A 21,722-nucleotide genomic window follows, 5' to 3' on the forward strand; every position below is an offset into this window, starting at 1 on the left:
ATATATACAAAGCCTATAAATACTACATGTGAATAATAAAGCACAGACTACGTGATGTAGAAAGATGTAATAATACCTGGCAGCCTGGCATAATGGGCAATGTCGTTCATTGCCGGAGCGGCTGGTAACACCCATAGAGGTGCCTCCTATTGCCCGTACCATCTGACCCCTCCTGGCTTTATCTTATGACCTTGCTCTTATTAATTGGCAATGTGGTGTGAGGAACGTTTCGACACCTGGAGAGCAGGAGATTTGTTACATTGTTTAATGCCAGAAGCGATATGAAAATCTTTGCACTTGATACATTTGGTAACATAACTTAGCGGACATGTTCTCACAGATAGGCGGAGACTTCGCAGCCTGTATGGATGGGCGCGTCTGTGCGGTCATTCTGCCTGTGGCTCCTCCGCAGGATCGGATACGTTTTCCGGTGATGTTTCTGCCTTCAGGTTGATTGATTGATCGGGATCCTCGGGGTCCGGCTGTGCCACGGGTTCCCCATCATATATAATGTCTTCTGGGTTGGGGGCCGGCGGGCAGAACTCCTCCGCAGGAAACATCTGACGGAAAATATTCTCTGCCTGCAAATACAGAAAGACGTCCTCTTTCATCAGGTGATCACTTCTTCTGTTTATCTGCTCCTGGGAAAGCTGGGTGGCTGTCAAAACAGCTACTGCTGCCTCAGTGATTGCAGCCCAGCTTTCCTAGGTCCTTCAGGGCTATAGGAGTGAGGGAAGCAGATGTTGGGGTGGATTTGGGGCACTATGTTTAATAGATACTATCCCTTAGTTAAAGAAGGGTGCCTCCAGCTGTTACAAAACTACAACTCCTAGCATGCCCGCCTGCTGCTGGCTGTCCGGGCATGCTGGGGGTTGTAGTTTTGCAACAGCTGGAGGCACCCTGGATGGGAAACACTGCTATACAGTGGGGCAAAAAAGTATTTAGTCAGCCACCAATTGTGCAAGTTCACCCACTTATAAAGACGAGAGGCTCCTGTAAATCATAGGTTATAACCTCAACTATGAGACAGAATGAGCTAAAAAATCCATAAAATCACATTGTCTGATTTTTTAAGAATTTATTTCCAAATTATGGTGGAAAATAAGTATTTGGTCACCTACAAACAAGAAGATTTCTGGCTCTCACAGATCTGTAACAACTTCTTTAAGAGTCTCCTCTGTCCTCCACTTGTTACCTGTATAAAAGAAAGTTGCAACAGCACTCTAGGTCAAAAAATGGAGGCTCTTAGCGCACTTTTTGATCAAAATGTGTCCCCCCCATCCACCACGCGGAGGTGGCCTCTTCAGCCGTGCACCCCACCCCTCTCAGACTGGAGGTGGTTTAGTCAATGGCTGATCCAACATGTCACATAGTCAGAGGCTATATGAACAGCAGAGGTGAGTTATCATGTTAGGGTCCCATCCGATATGAGGCCACCTCCGCGTGGTGGATGGGAAGCCACATTGTGATCAAAGAGTGCGCTAAGAGCCTCCATTTTATGACCAAGAGTGTTGTTGCAACTTTCTTTTTTGTACATTTTGTATTTGCCACAGCAGCGGGCACCTGTGTATTAGGTTGTTGTGCTGGCTATTTATCCTTTTGTTTTTAATCAGTATAAAAGACACCTGTCCACAACCTCAAACAGTCACACTCCAAACTCCACTATGGCCAAGACCAAAGAGCTGTCGAAGGACACCAGAAACAAAATTGTAGACCTACACCAGGCTGGGAAGACTGAATCTGCAATAGGCAAGCAGCTTGGTGTAAATAAATCAACTCTGGGAGCAATTATTAGAAAATGGAAGACATACAAGACCACTGATAATCTCCCTTGATCTGGGGCTCCACGCAAGATCTCACCTTGTGGTGTCAAAATGATCACAAGAACGGTGAGCAAAAATCCCAGAACCACACGGGGGGACCTAGTGAATGACCTGCAGAGAGCTGGGACCAAAGTAACAAAGGCAACCATCAGTAACACACTACTCCACCAGGGACTCAAATCATGCAGTGCCAGACGTGTCCCCCTGCTTAAGCCAGTACATGTCGGGGCCCGTCTGAAGTTTGCTACAGAGTATTTGGATGATCCAGAAGAGTATTAGGAGAATGTCATATGGTCCGATGAAACCAAAGTAGGACTTTTTGGTAAAAACTCAACTCGTCGTGTTTGGAGGAGAAATAATGCTGAGTTGCATCCAAAGAACACCATACCTACTGTGAAGCATTGGGGTGGAAACATCATGCTTTGGGGCTGTTTTTCTGCAAAGGGATCAGGACGACTGATCTGTGTAAAGGAAAGAATGAATGGGGCCATGTATCGTGAGATTTTGAGTGAAAACCTCTTTCCATCAGCAAGGGCACTGAAGATGAAACGTGGCTTGGTCTTTCAGCATGACAATGATCCCAAACACACCACCCGGGCAATGAAGGAGTGGCTTCGTAAGAAGCATTTCAAGGTCCTGGAGTGGCCTAGCCAGTCTCCAGATCTCAACCACATAAAAAACTTTTGGAGGAAGTTGAAAGTCTGTGTTGCCTAGTGACAGCCCCAAAACATCACTGCTCTAGAGGAGATCTGCATGGAGGAATGGGCAAAAAAACGTTTGACCTCTGTCATTGCCAACAAAGGGGATATAACAAAGTATTGAGATGAACTTTTGTTATTGACCAAATACTTATTTTCCACCATCATTTGCAAATAAATTCTTTAAAAATCAGACAATGTGATTTTATGTATTACTTTTTCTCATTCTGTCTCTCATAGTTCAGGTTATAACCTATGATGGAAATTACAGGTCTGTCTCATCTTTTTAAGTGAAGAGTGTGGGGAAAGGCTTCGATGGAATACCGGCTTTCAAGTGGTGCAGGACACAGATGGAAGCATATAGGTAAGATGCAAAGGTAGTTTATATGCTTCCATCTGTGTCCTGCACCACTTGAAAGCCGGTATTCCATCGAAGCCTTTCCCCACACTCTCCATTGATCAGCCCGGCTGGCTGTGGATACTATATGCACTCACCATTGTTGTGTATGAGGTTACACAACATAACCAGGTGAGCTCCTTGTCAATTGCACATTTACCATACAGGTCTCTCTTTTATTACACCAGGGAGCGCTTTATTTCTTATTTCTTTTAACTCATCTTTTTAAGTGGAAGAACTTGCACAATTGGTGGCTGACTAAATACTTTTTTGCCCTTCTGTACATGATAAGGGCCAGGAAGGCAGCAAGGAACACAAACAAGCAGGGTCAGGCAAGCCAAGGTCAGAACCAGGAGGACTACAAGGTGCAGGACAACAGGTGAAAGAATTGTCAGGCCAGAAATGCTGGGTGTTGTAGTTTTTCAACAGCTGGAGGCACGCTGGGTGGAAAACACTGAGTTAGATACATGTAGCTATCATATTTCAATGTAGATACTGGGGGCAATGTAGTTATCATCCTATAATTGGATACATGGGGCAGTGTATCTTTTATCCCCCTTTTGGATACATAATTGTGTTGCTACCATCCTATAGTTGGATACATGGGGAAGTTTATCTTTTAGTCTCTTTTTGGATACATGAGGCAGTGTATCTACAACCCTTTATTTTGACACAAGGCATGTATCTACCACCCTTCAGTTAGATACATGGTGCAATGCATCTACCCTACTTTAGTACATAACAGGGATGAATGGCTGTATATTGATCTCACCTGCTGGATGGCGCCATCATACCCGAAGCCGGGGTCCGGTCCGCTGCACACATACAGGTTGGAGGGAAGTCCCGTATATGACTGACGGTCTATTCCAGAGGAGTCTCTCATGTTAAAGTACAGAACCCACAGGACCTGCGGCTTCTCCTGCTCCGCGCCCCGATCTACAGACAAAGAAGAGCGAGATTATCCGTATCAGACAAAGGGTGACAGCGGATACAATCAATCAATACAATCAATCAATACAATCAATAATACTAAACCCAACCCGACCATAACCCCATATGGCAAAACACAGAAACCCGATTATAACTCAATTATTATACTTATGATGGGAAGAGTAGTCTGCGGTGCAGCAAATCCTAATAATACCTGCAGTGGATGAACGAAAGCAACAGGGAAAACATAGTAGACAAAAGAGATGAACAGAACAGATGCATGCTGGGAGTTGTAGTTGTCATTTGACCATCAGATATAAAATCCACAGGTGAAGTTCTGTTAGGGATACAGGGATGTGGACATTTTAAATAAAGCTACTTGTCTAAGGGACTAAAACAGAGCACAATCCACTTGTCCCTCATGACGATCCACTTGTCCTGGTACATAAAATCATTTTAACCAAAATAGTACGTAACTAAGGTTTTTATTAGTTAGTTTATTTAGTTTTTGCGCTTTTGTTTTCTCCTCCGCGCCCTATAATAGCCAAAACTCTTATTCTTCCATTTATGGAGCCATATTGAGGTGTTTTTTGCGGCACTGATTGTACTTTGTAACGACATCTTTCATTTTCCCATAACGTATGTTCCAAAACAAAAATATTATTTGTGATGTGAAATACTATCGGCGTATAACATGCACTGGTGTATAACAAGCACCCCCATTTTAACAGGGATATTTCAGTAAAAAAAAAAAAAGTAAAATAAATGACGGACTAAATGCCACATCATCCCCCCAACTTCGTTTTCTTCTGCACCTCAGTTTGGTCCCGTCCCCTCCAGTGCCACATCATTCCTTCCCTTTTATCAGTCCCTGTGCCACATTTACCCCTCTCATCACCACCCCCATGTCTCATAATCCCCCCGTGTCTCATCAATTACCCCTGTCATAGACCACCACTAGCCATACAGACATTAAGCATTTATTGCCTTCCCCACCATCATTTCCCCCTGTCTCATCATGTCCCCCATCATTCCCCCCTCACCATCCCCCCACCCTGTCTCATCATCCCCCACCCTGTCTCATCATGTCACCCATCATTCCCCCTCATCATCCCCCCCCCTGTCTTATGTCCCCCATCATTCCCCCCTCACCATCCCCCCACCCTGTCTCATCATCCCCCACCCTGTCTCATCATGTACCCCATCATTCCCCCCTCATCATCCCCCCACCCTGTCTCATCATCCCCCCCCCACCCTGTCTCATCATCCCCCACCCTGTCTCATCATCCCTCCCACCCTGTCTCATGTTCCCCATCATTCCCCCCTCATCATCCCCCCACCCTGTCTCATGTTCCCCATCATTCCCCCCTCATCATCCCCCCACCCTGTCTCATCATCCCCCCACCCTGTCTCATCATCCCCCCACCCTGTCTCATCATCCCCCCCACCCTGTCTCATCATCCCCCCACCCTGTCTCATGTTCCCCATCATTCCCCCCTCATCATCCCCCCACCCTGTCTCATCATCCCCCCACCCTGTCTCATCATCCCCCCACCCTGTCTCATCATCCCCCCCACCCTGTCTCATCATCCCCCCACCCTGTCTCATGTTCCCCATCATTCCCCCCTCAACATCCCCCCACCCTGTCTCATCATCCCCCCCCAAGCTGTCTCAACATGCCCCCCATCATCCCCCCCCCTCATCATTTCCCCCTATCTCATCATCCCCCCATCATGTTCCTCCTCCAGTGGTCTTAAACCTGCGGAACTCCATATGTTGCAAAACTACATCTCCCAGCATGCCCGGACAGCCAACGGCTGTCCGGGCATTCTGGGAGTTGTAGTTTTGCAACATCTGGAGGTCCGCAGGTTGAAGACCACTGTATGCTATTCTTCCCCTCCCTCATCATTCCCCCTTTCCCCGCTTTTCATAGTTTTTTTTTATTTTCCTTACCTGGCTGCGCTTCGGCAGGTCAGGCGGGGGGTCTTGCGGGCTGCGGTGAGTGAAGCAGATGAGTGACATCCTCTCCCGGCTCCTCTGCGCGGCATCAGTGATGTCACTTTACGGCGGCCACTACAGGAAATAAAGTGACGTCACTGATGCCGCGCAGAGAAGACGGGAGAGGATGTCACTCATCTGCTTCACTGACCGCAGCCCGCAAGACCCCCCGCCTGACCTGCCGAAGCGCAGCCAGGTAAGGAAAATAATAAAAAAAAACTATGAAAAGCAGGGAAAGGGGGAATAATAAGGGAGGGGGAGGTAAGAAAAATTAAAAGTAAAACTGTCACTTGTTTTCTCCCGCACTATCCACAGGTGCTGGTGGAAAGTGCGGGAGACGCTGATTAAAAGGCCGGGCAGATCCGGACAAAGTGGGGCTCATTTTAATCAGCGTCTCCTGCACTATCCACAACACCAGTACCTGTGGAAGTGCGGAAGAAAACAAGTGACAGTTTTCCAGAGCGGGGAGGAGACGCCGCTGGTCACTGATTTTAAGTGTCCGCGGCCGTGCTGCTAGTACTTAACAAGCATCCGCTTTAAATCAGCGACCAGAAGATTTATCGGCGTATAACACGCAGGCAGGCTTTTTGCCTTAAATTTAAGTTTTAAAAGTGCATGTTATACGCCGATAAATACGGTAATTTGGCTAATTTTTTTTAACATGCATGTTATTTGATACTTTAGTTTGGCCTGATTACAGCAATACCAGATTTGTTTGGTTTCCATCATGTTTTACTAATTAAAAAAAAAAAATCAAAACGTTTTAGAATTTTTTTTAAATTGCCTTTTTCTGATGCCTATAACAGTTAAAATTTTCTGTATACTGGGCTGTATGAAAGTTCATTTTTTGCACCGTAATTGCTTTTTGTATCGTTACCATTTTGGTATTGATAGGATTTTTTAAATCACTTTTTTACTTTATTTTTACTGTTATGAAAAAACAACAAAATTCTAAGTTTGGTATTTTTTCACGTTAACGCCATTGGCTGTGTAATGTTATATTTTAATAGTTTGGACAATTACGCACACGCCAATGCAAGATATGTTTATTTTTATCATATTTACATGTTTTTTATATGAAAAATGGGGAAAAGGGGGCGGGGTGATGTGATTTTTTTTAATATGGAAGGGGTTAATGTATGTGTGCTTAAAATTTTATTTTATTTTTTATTTTTTTTACAATTTATTGGTCCTTAGGGGACTTTGAGATGGAATCATTAGAGTCCTGGTACAGATCAATAGACTTCCACTGAACTCCATTGATGTGTGTGATCTGTGCTCATTTGGATGAGCCTGCTCAAGGCAGGCTAAATCAAATACAGGTCTACGGAGCCATGGGATGAGAGGTAAGCCCTCTGGCTACCTCCACAGTGGATCCCATCCCCCCCGCAATTGCATTGGGGGGGCCATCCGTCCCACTAGACCACCAGGAATTGTGATAAGATCCCTTTAGATCGGCGCTGTCATAGCTGACAGCGGCGATCTAAAGGGTTAATAGCCAGTCACGGCGATCGCCGCGGTAGGGCTATTAGCGTCGCCCTCAGGTACAGCAATCAGCTGAGGGCTCTGGGTTTGGAGTGGGCACTAGTCAGGAGCCTGCTCCATACACCATGAGTGCTGTGGTCTTAAAATTAGAGGTCTGGTGTGAGGTGCGAACCGCATCTGTTCTGCTCCTCACCGGCCCTGCTTGCCTGATGCAGGGCTAAACGCATTAAAAATTTACCTGCCCGGCGCCCGGGAATTCCATGTCCCGGGGTCGGGCGATAGGATTTCCACACCCCTGGGATATGAGACAAGTTTGTAATTGTGAAAGTCAAAATCTGCAACAAATCAAATTCAAATACATCACGTTTGTTTACACAGTCGCATAATTTACATTGATTTCGGCAGCCGAAAATCCACACAATTCAGTCCCTGTCTCCTGGTGTGGATTTACATGCAGAGGAAAATCCACATAATTTCCACCCCATGAGAACGTATATTAAATCTGACATTCAATGGTTCCATGCAGGAAAAACACCGATAAACAGTCGAAATTACTTAGGAAATTTGCTGAATTTATGTAGTGTGAACCCTAAGAACTAATACATTGTATACTGTAGTAGAATAAGATATGATACATTGTATACTGTAGTAGAATATATGATACATTGTATACTGTAGTAGAATAAGATGATACATTGTATACTGTAGTAGAATAAGATGATACATTGTATACTGTAGTAGAATAAGATCTGATACATTGTATACTGTAGTAGAATAAGATGATACATTGTATACTGTAGTAGAATATATGATACATTGTATACTGTAGTAGAATAAGATGATACATTGTATACTGTAGTAGAATAAAATATGATACATTATATACTGTAGTAGAATATATGATACATTGTATACTGTAGTAGAATAGGATGATACATTGTATACTGTAGTAGAATAAAATCTGATACATTGTATACTGTAGTAGAATATATAATACATTGTATACTGTAGTAGAATAAGATGATACATTGTATACTGTAGTAGAATAAGATATGATACATTGTATACTGTAGTAGAATATATAATACATTGTATACTGTAGTAGAATAAGATGATACATTGTATACTGTAGTAGAATAAGATATGATACATTGTATACTGTAGTAGAATATATAATACATTGTATACTGTAGTAGAATAGGATGATACATTGTATACTGTAGTAGAATAAGATGATACATTGTATACTGTAGTAGAATAAGATATGATACATTGTATACTGTAGTAGAATATATAATACAATGTATACTGTAGTAGAATAAGATGATACATTGTATACTGTAGTAGAATAAGATGATACATTGTATACTGTAGTAGAATAAGATGATACATTGTATACTGTAGTAGAATATATGATACATTGTATACTGTAGTAGAATAAGATGATACATTGTATACTGTAGTAGAATAAGATGATACATTGTATACTGTAGTAGAATATATGATACATTGTATACTGTAGTAGAATAAGATGATACATTGTATACTGTAGTAGAATAAGATATGATACATTATATACTGTAGTAGAATATATGATACATTGTATATTGTAGTAGAATAGGATGATACATTGTATACTGTAGTAGAATAAAATCTGATACATTGTATACTGTAGTAGAATATATAATACATTGTATACTGTAGTAGAATAAGATGATACATTGTATACTGTAGTAGAATAAGATATGATACATTGTATACTGTAGTAGAATATATAATACATTGTATACTGTAGTAGAATAAGATGATACATTGTATACTGTAGAATAAGATGATACATTGTATACTGTAGTAGAATAAGATGATACATTGTATACTGTAGTAGAATAAGATATGATACATTGTATACTGTAGTAGAATATATAATACAATGTATACTGTAGTAGAATAAGATGATGCATTGTATACTGTAGTAGAATAAGATGATACATTGTATACTGTAGTAGAATAAGATGATACATTGTATACTGTAGTAGAATAAGATATGATACATTGTATACTGTAGTAGAATATATAATACATTGTATACTGTAGTAGAATAAGATGATACATTGTATACTGTAGTAGAATATATGATACATTGTATACTGTAGTAGAATAAGATCTGATACATTGTATACTGTAGTAGAATAAGATGATACATTGTATACTGTAGTAGAATAAGATGATACATTGTATACTGTAGTAGAATAAGATGATACATTGTATACTGTAGTAGAAAAAGATGATACATTGTATACTGTAGTAGAAAAAGATGATACATTGTATACTGTAGTAGAATAAGATGATACATTGTATACTGTAGTAGAATAAGATATGATACATTATATACTGTGGTAGAATAAGATGATACATTGTATACTGTAGTAGAAAAAGATGATACATTGTATACTGTAGTAGAATAAGATGATACATTGTATACTGTAGTAGAATAAGATGATACATTGTATACTGTAGTAGAATAAGATGATACATTGTATACTGTAGTAGAATAAGATGATACATTGTATACTGTAGTAGAAAAAGATGATACATTGTATACTGTAGTAGAAAAAGATGATACATTGTATACTGTAGTAGAATAAGATGATACATTGTATACTGTAGTAGAATAAGATGATACATTGTATACTGTAGTAGAATAAGATGATACATTATATACTGTAGTAGAATAAGATATGATACACTGTATACTGTAGTAGAATATATGATACATTGTATACTGTAGTAGAATATATAATACATTGTATACTGTAGTAGAATAAGATATGATACATTGTATACTGTAGTAGAATAAGATCTGATACATTGTATACTGTAGTAGAATAAGATGATACATTGTATACTGTAGTAGAATAAGATCTGATACATTGTATACTGTAGTAGAATAAGATGATACATTGTATACTGTAGTAGAAAAAGATGATACATTGTATACTGTAGTAGAATAAGATCTGATACATTGTATACTGTAGTAGAATAAGATGATACATTGTATACATTGTATACTGTAGTAGAATATATGATACATTGTATACTGTAGTAGAATAAGATCTGATACATTGTATACTGTAGTAGAATAAGATGATACATTGTATACATTGTATACTGTAGTAGAATAATATATAATACATTGTATACTGTAGTAGAATAAGATATGATACATTATATACTGTAGTAGAATAAGATATGATACACTGTATACTGTAGTAGAATAAGATGATACATTGTATACTGTAGTAGAATATATAATACATTGTATACTGTAGTAGAATAATATGATACACTGTATACTGTAGTAGAATAATATGATACACTGTATACTGTAGTAGAATAGGATGATACATTGTATACTGTAGTAGAATAAGATGATACATTGTATACTGTAGTAGAATAATATATAATACATTGTATACTGTAGTAGAATATAGGATACATTGTATACTGTAGTAGAATAAGATGATACATTATATACTGTAGTAGAATAATATATAATACATTGTATACTGTAGTAGAATAAGATATGATACACTGTATACTGTAGTAGAATAGGATGATACATTGTATACTGTAGTAGAATAATATATAATACATTGTATACTGTAGTAGAATAATATATAATACATTGTATACTGTAGTAGAATAAGATATGATACATTGTATACTGTAGTAGAATATATGATACAATGTATACTGTAGTAGAATAAGATGATACATTGTATACTGTAGTAGAATATGATGATACATTGTATACTGTAGTAGAATAAGATGATACATTGTATACTGTAGTAGAAAAAGATGATACATTGTATACTGTAGTAGAATAAGATGATACATTGTATACTGTAGTAGAATAAGATGATACATTGTATACTGTAGTAGAATAAGATGATACATTGTATACTGTAGTAGAATAAGATGATACATTGTATACTGTAGTAGAATAAGATGATACATTGTATACTGTAGTAGAATAAGATATGATACATTGTATACTGTAGTAGAATAATATGATACATTGTATACTGTAGTAGAATATGATGATACATTGTATACTGTAGTAGAATAATATATAATACATTGTATACTGTAGTAGAATAAGATATGTTACATTATATATTGTAGTAGAATATGATGATACATTGTATACTGTAGTAGAATATGATAATACATTGTATACTGTAGTAGAATAAGATGATACATTGTATACTGTAGTAGAATATATAATACATTGTATACTGTAGTAGAATAAGATATGATACATTGTATACTGTAGTAGAATAAGATATAATACATTGTATACTGTAGTAGAATAAGATGATACATTGTATACTGTAGTAGAATAAGATGATACATTGTATACTGTAGTAGAATATGATGATACATTGTATACTGTAGTAGAATATGATAATACATTGTATACTGTAGTAGAATAAGATGATACATTGTATACTGTAGTAGAATAGGATGGTACATTGTATACTGTAGTAGAATAAGATATGATACATTGTATACTGTAGAATAAGATATGATACATTGTATACTGTAGTAGAATAAGATCTGATACATTATATACTGTAGTAGAATAGGATGATACATTATATACTGTAGTAGAATAAGATATGATACACTGTATACTGTAGTAGAATATATAATACATTGTATACTGTAGTAGAATAAGATATGATACATTATATACTGTAGTAGAATAAGATGATACATTATATACTGTAGTAGAATAGGATGGTACATTGTATACTGTAGTAGAATAAGATGATACATTATATACTGTAGTAGAATATATGATACATTATATACTGTAGTAGAATAGGATGATACATTATATACTGTTGTAGAATAAGATGATACATTATATACTGTAGTAGAATAAGATATGATACACTGTATACTGTAGTAGAATAAGATATGATACACTGTATACTGTAGTAGAATAAGATGATACATTGTATATTGTATTGTATAAGATCTGATACAATGTAACCCTGGGACCAGATGCTCGGTCCTTACACCCTCACCCCTGTTATTGTCTTGTTGAGGTCGCCACATACACCCTCAGTACTGAAATCTCCATAAGTGCTGGGTGGCAGCTGGAGGCGTCTGCATTTATACAATTACATATTTTCTAGCATCCGACAAAACTGGATTAGAAATGTTTAGTATTATTACTGGGATATAAAGAAGGCGCAGAGGTGTCAAGCTGAAATGTCAAGGAAGTCATTAATACAAATGTCAGAGAACGGCAATAAACACCATGAGGGGGGCACCGCAGGCTAATGGATTCCACTAAGCAGATGAAAGGCTCCGCCGTACCGATGACTTGTGTAACTGACTGCGAACACGCCGCTCGCTGCTACGCAACCTGTTTATTAAGTGTCATTTCTTCATATGATAATTGGTTTCTGTCCCTGACAACACCGAGTCCAGAGCAGAACATTGTGCAATACGAGAAGAACAACGACTGGGAGGCTATAACAGGGTAAACAACAGGCGACAGGGCAAACAACGGGCGACAAGGCAAACAACAGGCGACAGGGTAAATAACGAGAGACAGGGCAAACAACGGGTGACAGTGTAAACAACAGGTGACAGGGCAAACAACGGGTGACAGTGTAAACAACAGGCGACAGGGCAAACAACGGGTGACAGTGCAAACAACAGGCGACAGGGCAAACAACGGGCGACAAGGCAAACAACAGGCGACAGGGTAAATAACGAGAGACAGGGCAAACAACGGGTGACAGTGTAAACAACAGGTGACAGGGCAAACAATGGGTGACAGTGTAAACAACAGGCGACAGGGCAAACAACGGGCGACAAGGCAAACAACAGGCGACAGGGTAAATAACGAGAGACAGGGCAAACAACGGGTGACAGTGTAAACAACAGGCGACAGGGCAAACAACGGGTGACAAGGCAAACAACAGGCGACAGGGTAAATAACGAGAGACAGGGCAAACAACGGGCGACAGGGTAAATAACGAGAGACAGGGCAAACAACAGGTGACAGTGTAAACAACAGGCGACAGGGTAAATAACGAGAGACAGGGCAAACAACGGGTGACAGTGTAAACAACGGGCGACAGGGTAAATAACGAGAGACAGGGCAAACAACGGGTGACAGTGTAAACAACAGGCAACAGGGCAAACAACGGGTGACAGTGTAAACAACAGGCGACAGGGCAAACAACGGGTGACAAGGCAAACAACGGGCGACAGGGTAAATAACGAGAGACAGGGCAAACAACGGGTGACAGTGTAAACAACAGGCGACAGGGCAAACAACGGGTGACAAGGCAAACAACAGGCGACAGGGTAAATAACGAGAGACAGGGCAAACAACGGGCGACAGGGTAAATAACGAGAGACAAGGCAAACAACAGGCGACAGGGTAAATAACGAGAGACAGGGCAAACAACGGGCGACAGGGTAAATAACGAGAGACAGGGCAAACAACGGGTGACAGTGTAAACAACAGGCGACAGGGCAAACAACGGGCGACAAGGCAAACAACAGGCGACAGGGTAAATAACGAGAGACAGGGCAAACAACGGGCGACAGGGTAAATAACAAGAGACAGGGCAAACAAGGGGTGACAGTGTAAACAACGGGCGACAAGGCAAACAACGGGCGACAGGGTAAATAACAAGAGACAGGGCAAACAACGGGCGACAGGGTAAATAACAAGAGACAGGGCAAACAAGGGGTGACAGTGTAAACAACGGGCGACAAGGCAAACAACGGGCGACAGGGTAAATAACGAGAGACAGGGCAAACAACGGGCGACAGGGTAAATAACAAGAGACAGGGCAAACAACGGGTGACAGTGTAAACAACGGGCGACAAGGAAAACAACCGGCCATACGGCAAACAACCGGCCGTAGGGCAAACAATAGACAACTGGGCAAATAACCCACAACAGGGCAAACAATGGGCGACAGGGAAAACAACGGCAACAGGGAAAACAACGGCAACAGGGAAAACAATGGGCAACAGGGAAAACAATGGGCAACAGGGAAAACAACGGGCAACAGGGAAAACAATGGGAGACAGGGCAAACAATGGGAGACAGGGCAAACACTGTCAGGGCAAACAACGGACGAATGGGCCACCAACAGGCCACAGGGCAAACAACCGACCATAGAGCAAACAAGGGGCCATAGGGCAAACAACGGACAACAGGGCAAATAACCCATAACAGAGCAAACAATGGGTGACAGAGCATACAATGGGCAACAGGGCAAACAATGGGCAACAGGGAAAACAATGGGCAACAGGGAAAACAATGGGCAACAGGGAAAACAATGGGCAACAGGGAAAACAATAGCAACAGGGAAAACAATGGGTAACAGGGAAAACAATGGGCAACAGGGAAAACAATGGGCAATAGGGAAAACGCCTAGCATCAGGGCACACACCAAGTGTCAGGGCAAACAACGGACGACTGGGCCAGCTACAGGCCACAGAGCAGACAACCCATGGCAATGCAAACAAGAGGCTACAAGACAAACAACCGGCCGCAACGGACGACAGGGCAAATAACGGACGACAGGGCAAACAACGGACGACAGGGCAAACAACGGGCGACAGGGCAAACAACGGGCGACAGGGCATACAACGGGCGACAGGGCATATAATGGGCGACAGGGCATACAACGGGCGACAGGGCAAACACCAACAACGGACGACTGGGCCAACAACAGGCCACAGGGCAAACAACCCATGGCAATGCAAACAAAAGGCGACAGGACAAACAACCGGCCACAGGGCAAACAACCAGCCGCAACGGCATACAATGTGCGACAGGGCAAACAACAGACGACAGGGCAAACAACCCATGACAATGCAAATAAGAGGCGACAGGACAAACAACTGGCCGTAGGGCAAACAACCGGCTGCAACGGACGATAGGGCATACAACGGGCGACAGGTAAACAACGGGCGACAGGGCAAACAACTGGCGACAGGGCAAACAAGGGGCATCAGGGAAAACAACTGGCGACAGGGCAGGGAATGCCAATCAAGCTGCACAGTGCTGGGCACAACTAGAGGGTATACGGCCCTCATGCCACCTCCATGTATCCTGCCCGTTATACTTACCTATTCCTTGAAGGAAGCTTAACAGACTAATAAGTCCCTCCCACCAATTATACTGTGGATCCGCCCCCAAGGAACTTGATAAACCAGAATATCAGTTAAAATTCTTGTCGCATACGCGATTGACCAGATTGTGTCACTGTCACTTTAAAAAAAACTTTTGACATATCTTAGAGTAGTGTTTACCAACCAGTGTGTCTCCAGCTGTTGCAAAACTACAATTCCCAGCAATGGCTGTCTGAGCATGCTGGGAGTTGTAGTTTAGCAACAGCTGGAGGCACATGGGTTGGGAAAAACTGTCCCACAGACATGTCAAAGGTTTTGATTAGTCAGTGTCAGCCCCGCCAATCAGGAGAATAAGTGGAGATAAGCAGCGCCCATTTAAGATGACGACATGTTTAGGGAAATATTCTTGTAAAATTCCAGTAAAAATCTTATTATAGGGAGAGAAAAAAATTAAATCAGCGTGGCCAAAAAGTCAGAATACCTTTTGCGGGATGTCAGTATGGCGGCTTCTACCACGTATTTTGTAAGGTTAGGGGAATCGTTTAATATGCTAATTAAATGCAGCAGCCTGTGAATGAATGGTCTCCTTAGCGAGTCGGTAACGCCAGAAAGTTCCTGCGACTCCGAAGGAGGATGAAATGAATGTGGTTCTCCGGCGCAGGTGACTTTGTCTGACTGACCCGCCATGGGCCGCTGCTCCCTCTATCTGCTGATTCATTCTCCACAAGTGCCGCAGTATTTGTTCTGACATTTTAATTAAAATACGACCACTGCTCCGTCACATGAATAAAAAAAAAATAAAAAATGCGGTGAGACGCGGGGGCTCCGGGGGACACTTATCACCATACGAGGAAGGAGAGAGGCCGATACATCATGGCCGACCGGCCGCTCCTGACACCATGAAAAAAAAAAAAATGTGACAGAATGTAACAATAATTGTTATACAGAAGATACTTGAATCTGATCCTCACTGAAAAATAAAGGATTTGTGGGTGTGGCCAGTGGTTAATGGGTGTGGTTTCCATATATGGTAATTAGAATGTGCAGCATAGGATAGATGGGTGTGGTCAATGATCAGTGGGCGTGGTTTCAATATATGTAGGATAGGATTACTGAATGAGGCCCCCAGTGTATGGTAATTATTGGGTAGAGCATAAGACAGGTGGGTGTGGTCACTGATAAGTGAATATGGTTCTCATATATGGTAATTAGTAGGTGGAGCATAGGACAGGTGGGTGTGGTCACTGATAAGTGAATATGGTTCTCATATATGGTAATTAGTAGGTGGAGCATAGGACAGGTGGGTGTGGGCATTGATAAGTGAATATGGTTATAATATATGGTAATTAGTAGGTGGAGCATAGGACAGGTGGGTGTGGTCATTGATAAGTGGATGTGGTTCTCATATGGTAATTAGTAGGTGGAGCATAGGACAGGTGGGTGTGGTCATTGATAAGTGAATATGGTTATAATATATGGTAATTAGTAGGAGGAGCATAGGGCAGGTGGGTGTGGTCATTGATAAGTGGATGTGGTTCTCATATATGGTAATTAGTAGGTGGAGCATAGGACAGGTGGGTGTGGTCATTGATAAATGAATATGGTTATCATCTATGGTAATTAGTAGGTGGAGCATAGGACAGGTGGGTGTGGTCATTGATAAGTGGATGTGGTTCTCATATATGGTAATTAGTAGGTGGAGCATAGGACAGGTGGGTGTGGTCATTGATAAGTGGATGTGGTTCTCATATATGGTAATTCGTAGGTGGAGCATAGGACAGGTGGGTGTGGGCATTGATAAGTGGATGTGGTTCTCATATATGGTAATTAGTAGGTGGGGCATAGGACAGGTGGGTGTGGTCATTGATAAGTGGGTGTGGTTCTCATATATGGTAATTAGTAGGTGCAGCATAGGATAGGTGGGTGTGGCCAATGATCAGTGGGTGTGGTTCCCATATATGGTGATTAATAGGTGCAGAATAAGATTAGAAGGTGAGGCATAGGTGGGTGTAGTCTATAATCAGTGGGTGTGGTTTTAGAAAATGGTAGATTATTGGGTACAACATAGGATTAGTGGATGTTGCCAATGATTAATGGGTGTGGTTTCCATATATGGTAGAAAAATAAGGGGTACAGAAAATGACTAATGGGTGTGGCCAATGATTAGTGGGTGTGGTTTTAGTGTATGGTAGATAATTAATGGGTACAACATAGGCTTAGTGGGTGTTGTCAATGATTAGTGGGTGTGGTTTCCATATATGTTTGACAAATAAGGAGTTCAGAAAATAACTGATGGGTGTGGCCACTGATCAGTGGGTGTGGTTTCAGTATATGATAATAATTGGGTGCAGAATGTAATTAGTAGGTGTGGTTTCTATATATGGTAATTAGGTGACACCTATGATAGGTGGGTGTGGTCACTGATCAGTGGATGTGGTTTCAGTTTATGATAATAATTGGGTGCAGAATGTAATTAGTAGGTGTGGTTTCTATATATGGTAATTAGGTGACACCTATGATAGGTGGGTGTGGTCAATGAACAGTGGGTGTGGTTTAAATATATAATAATTAATGGGTGCAGAATATGAATGGTAGGTGTGGATTCCATAAATGGTAATTAGAAGGTGCCACATATGAAAGATGGGTGTGGTCAATGATCAGTTGGTATGGCAACTGAACAGTGGGTGTGGTTTCAGTATATGATAATTATTATGTGCAGAATAAGATCACTAGGTGTGGTTGCCATATATGGTAAACAAATAAGGGGGACACAAATCACTGATGGCTGTGACCTCTAAAAAGTGGTTGTGGTTTTAGTATATGATAATTAATGGGTGTTGAATATTAGTGGGTGTGGTCACCAATATATGGTGCATAAATAATTAGTACAGCAGTATAAGATGCATAATGGGTACAAAAGAGGTCTGGTGGGTGTGGCCAATGATTAGTGGGCATGGTTTCAGTATATGGTACACAATGGGTACAGAAAAAGTCTGGTGGGTGTGGCCAATGATTAGTGGGCATGCTTTCAGTATATGGTACAAAATGGGTACAGAAAAAGTCTGGTGGGTGTGGCCAATGATCAGTAGGAGTGGTTTTAGTATATGGTACATAATGGGTACAGCAGAGGTCTGGTGGGTGTGGCCAATGATTTGTGGGTTTGGTTTCAGTATATGATACATAATGGGTACAGAAGAGGTCAGGTGGGTGTGGCCAATGATCAGTGGGTGTGGTTTCAGTATATGGTACATAATTGGTAAGGAAGAAGTCTGGGGGGTGTAGCCAATGATCAGTGGGTGTGGTTTCATGGGTATAGCAGAGGTCTGGTGGATGTGGCCAATGATCAGTGGGTGTGGTTCCCATATATGGTGATTAATAGGTGCAGAATAAGATTAGTAGGTGAGGCCCCCTGTAGATAGTAATTATTGGGTACAGCATAGGTGGGTGTAGTCTATAATCAGTGGGTGTGGTTTTGACAAATGGTAGATTATTGGGTACAACATAGGATTAGTGGGTGTTGCCAATGATTAATGGGTGTGGTTTCCATATATGGTAGACAAATAAGGGGTACAGAAAATGATTCATGGGTGTGGCCAATTATCAGTGGGTGTGGTTTCAGTATATGGTACATAATGGGTACAGAAGAAGTCTGGGGGGTGTAGCCAATGATCAGTGGGTGTGATTTCATGGGTACAGCAGAGGTCTGGTGGGTGTGGCCAATGATCAGTGGGTGTGGTTTCAGTATATGGTACATAATGGTTACAGAAGAAGTCTGGGGGTGTAGCCAATGATTAGTGGGTTTGGTTTCATGGGTACAGCAGAGGTCTGGTGGGTGTGGCCAATGATCAGTGGGTGTGGTTTCAGTATATGGTACATACTGGTTACAGACGAAGTCTGGGGCGTGTAGCCAATGATCAGTGGGTGTGGTTTCATGGGTACAGCAGAGGTCTGGTGGGTGTGGCCAATGACCAGTGGGTGTGGTTTCAGTATATGGTACATAATGGGTACAGCGCAGACGTGGCGGGTATGACCGGTGACCAGATATACAGCTCTGCTCCTCACCTTCCTCCGAGTCCAGTGTGAACAGCTTCTTCACTACGGGCTCCAAGTCTTCTCGTGCTGTCGTCTTTGCGGATGTACACGTGAGATGGACGAGATCTGGAATCAGACATTTAATCAGGTCATAAAATAAACCGCACAATGTACAGCGTCATTTATCACAGCGGAGCGTGCATTTACAATCTGCGCTCTGCTATACGGTGCTAACGGTGTTACAAGAGACGCTGTGCATTCCATTGGGCATTGGTTTCCTTTGTCATATACTCACAGCTTACACCAGTGGTTCCCAATTAGGGTACCTCCAGCTGTTGCAAAACTACAACTCCCAGCATGCCCGGACAGCCTTCGGCTGTCCGGGCATGCTGGGAGTTGTAGTTTTGCAACAGCTTTGAGGCGCACTGGATGGGAAACACTGCTATACATGATAAGGACCAGGAAGACAGTAAGAGATACAAACAAACAAGCAAGTTCAGGCAAGCCAAGGTCAGAACCAGGAAGACAAGTGAAAATATTGTCAGGCCAGCCATGCTGGGAGTTGTAATTTTGCAACAGCTGGAGGCACACTGGATGGGGAAACAACACTGCTATACATAATAAGTACCAGGAATACAGCAAAAGATACAAACAAACAAGCGAGGTCAGGCAAGCCAAGGTCAGAACCAGGAAGACAAGTGAAAGAATTGTCAGGCCAGCCATGCTGGGAGTTGTAATTTAGCAACAGCTGGAGGCACACTGGATGGGAATCACTGCTATACAAGATAAGGACCAGGAAGACAGTAAGAGATACAAACAAACAAGCGAGGTCAGGCAAGCCAAGGTCAGGACCAGGAAGACAAGTGAAAATATTGTCAGGCCAGCCATGCTGGGAGTTGTAATTTTGCAACAGCTGGAGGCACACTGGATGGGGAAACAACACTGCTATACATAATAAGTACCAGGAATACAGCAAAAGATACAAACAAACAAGCGAGGTCAGGCAAGCCAAGGTCAGAACCAGGAAGACAAGTGAAAGAATTGTCAGGCCAGCCATGCTGGGAGTTGTAATTTAGCAACAGCTGGAGGCACACTGGATGGGAATCACTGCTATACAAGATAAGGACCAGGAAGACAGTAAGAGATACAAACAAACAAGCGAGGTCAGGCAAGCCAAGGTCAGGACCAGGAAGAGAAGTAAAATAATTGTCGGGCCAGCCATGCTGGGATTTGTAGTTTTGCAACAGCTGGAGACACACTGGATAGAAAACCCTGATATACAAGATAAGGGCCAGGAAGACAGCAAGAGATACAAACAAACAAGCGAGGTCAGGCAAGCCAAGGTCAGAACCAGGAAGAGAAGTGAAAGAATTGTCAGGCCAGCCATGCTGGGAGTTGTAATTTATCAACAGCTGGAGGCACACTGGATGGGAAACACTGCTATACAAGATAAGGACCAGGAAGACAGCAAGAGATACAAACAAACAAGTGAGGTCGGGCAAGCCAAGGTCAGGACCAGGAAGAGAAGTAAAATAATTGTCAGGCCAGCCATGCTGGGAGTTGTAATTTTGCAACAGCTGGAGGCACCCTGGATGGGAAACACTGCTATACAAGATAAGGACCAGGAAGACAGCAAGAGATACAAACAAACAAGCGAGGTCAGAACCAGGAAGACAAGGGAAAGAATTGTCAGGCCGGCCATGCTGGGATTTGTAGTTTTGCAACAGCTGGAGGCACCTTGGTTGGGAAACACTGGCTTACACTAAGTGACCTGAAGATGAGTATGCTGTGCCTTGTAGTTCCACAAAAGAATTCAGAGCCTCAAAAGTAGATAAACTCTCCCCCCCCCCCCCTCAAAAAATAAAATCAATGAGACTGAATGAAGTTCTAGTTTTGGGTGTTGTTTTCCCATAATACCTGATGTGTTTCCTCATTAAGTGAAGTAAGGCAACAATACTGAAAGGAATGGCGCACAAAGCGGCATAATTAATAGACGCGACGGCCGACAAATACAAACATCATTTGGTTCTACAAAGGGACTGTCTGATGCCCATTGGCAATCAAAGGACACGTTAAGTCTCCAAAGACTTTGGTATACAACTTCCATAAACTTTTAATGAACTGGATTTTTTTCCTTTATCACCGGAGATCAAAGTCGTAGGAAGGTACAATCTCCTT

General features: G+C 41.8%; 1 protein-coding gene across 2 annotated transcripts in view; it reads right to left on the reverse strand.

The window, feature by feature from the left end:
* Positions 1 to 250: 250 nt before the first annotated feature.
* CHM (CHM Rab escort protein) overlaps positions 251 to 21,722 on the reverse strand; it is a 155,648-nt gene continuing 134,176 nt past the window's right edge. Inside the window, exons 13-15 of one of the 2 annotated variants that reach the window (XM_056538237.1) lie at positions 19,575 to 19,670; positions 3,691 to 3,854; positions 251 to 581 (exon numbers count right to left, since the gene is read on the reverse strand). In XM_056538237.1, coding sequence (XP_056394212.1) covers positions 387 to 581; positions 3,691 to 3,854; positions 19,575 to 19,670 — 455 coding nt within the window. In that variant the 3' untranslated portion in view covers positions 251 to 386. The remainder of the gene's footprint in view (positions 582 to 3,690; positions 3,855 to 19,574; positions 19,671 to 21,722) is intronic. The other variant, XM_056538238.1, reaches the window with a different exon arrangement.

This window comes from Hyla sarda, chromosome 9 (genome assembly GCF_029499605.1).
Source record: "Hyla sarda isolate aHylSar1 chromosome 9, aHylSar1.hap1, whole genome shotgun sequence".
NCBI lineage: Eukaryota > Metazoa > Chordata > Amphibia > Anura > Hylidae > Hyla > Hyla sarda.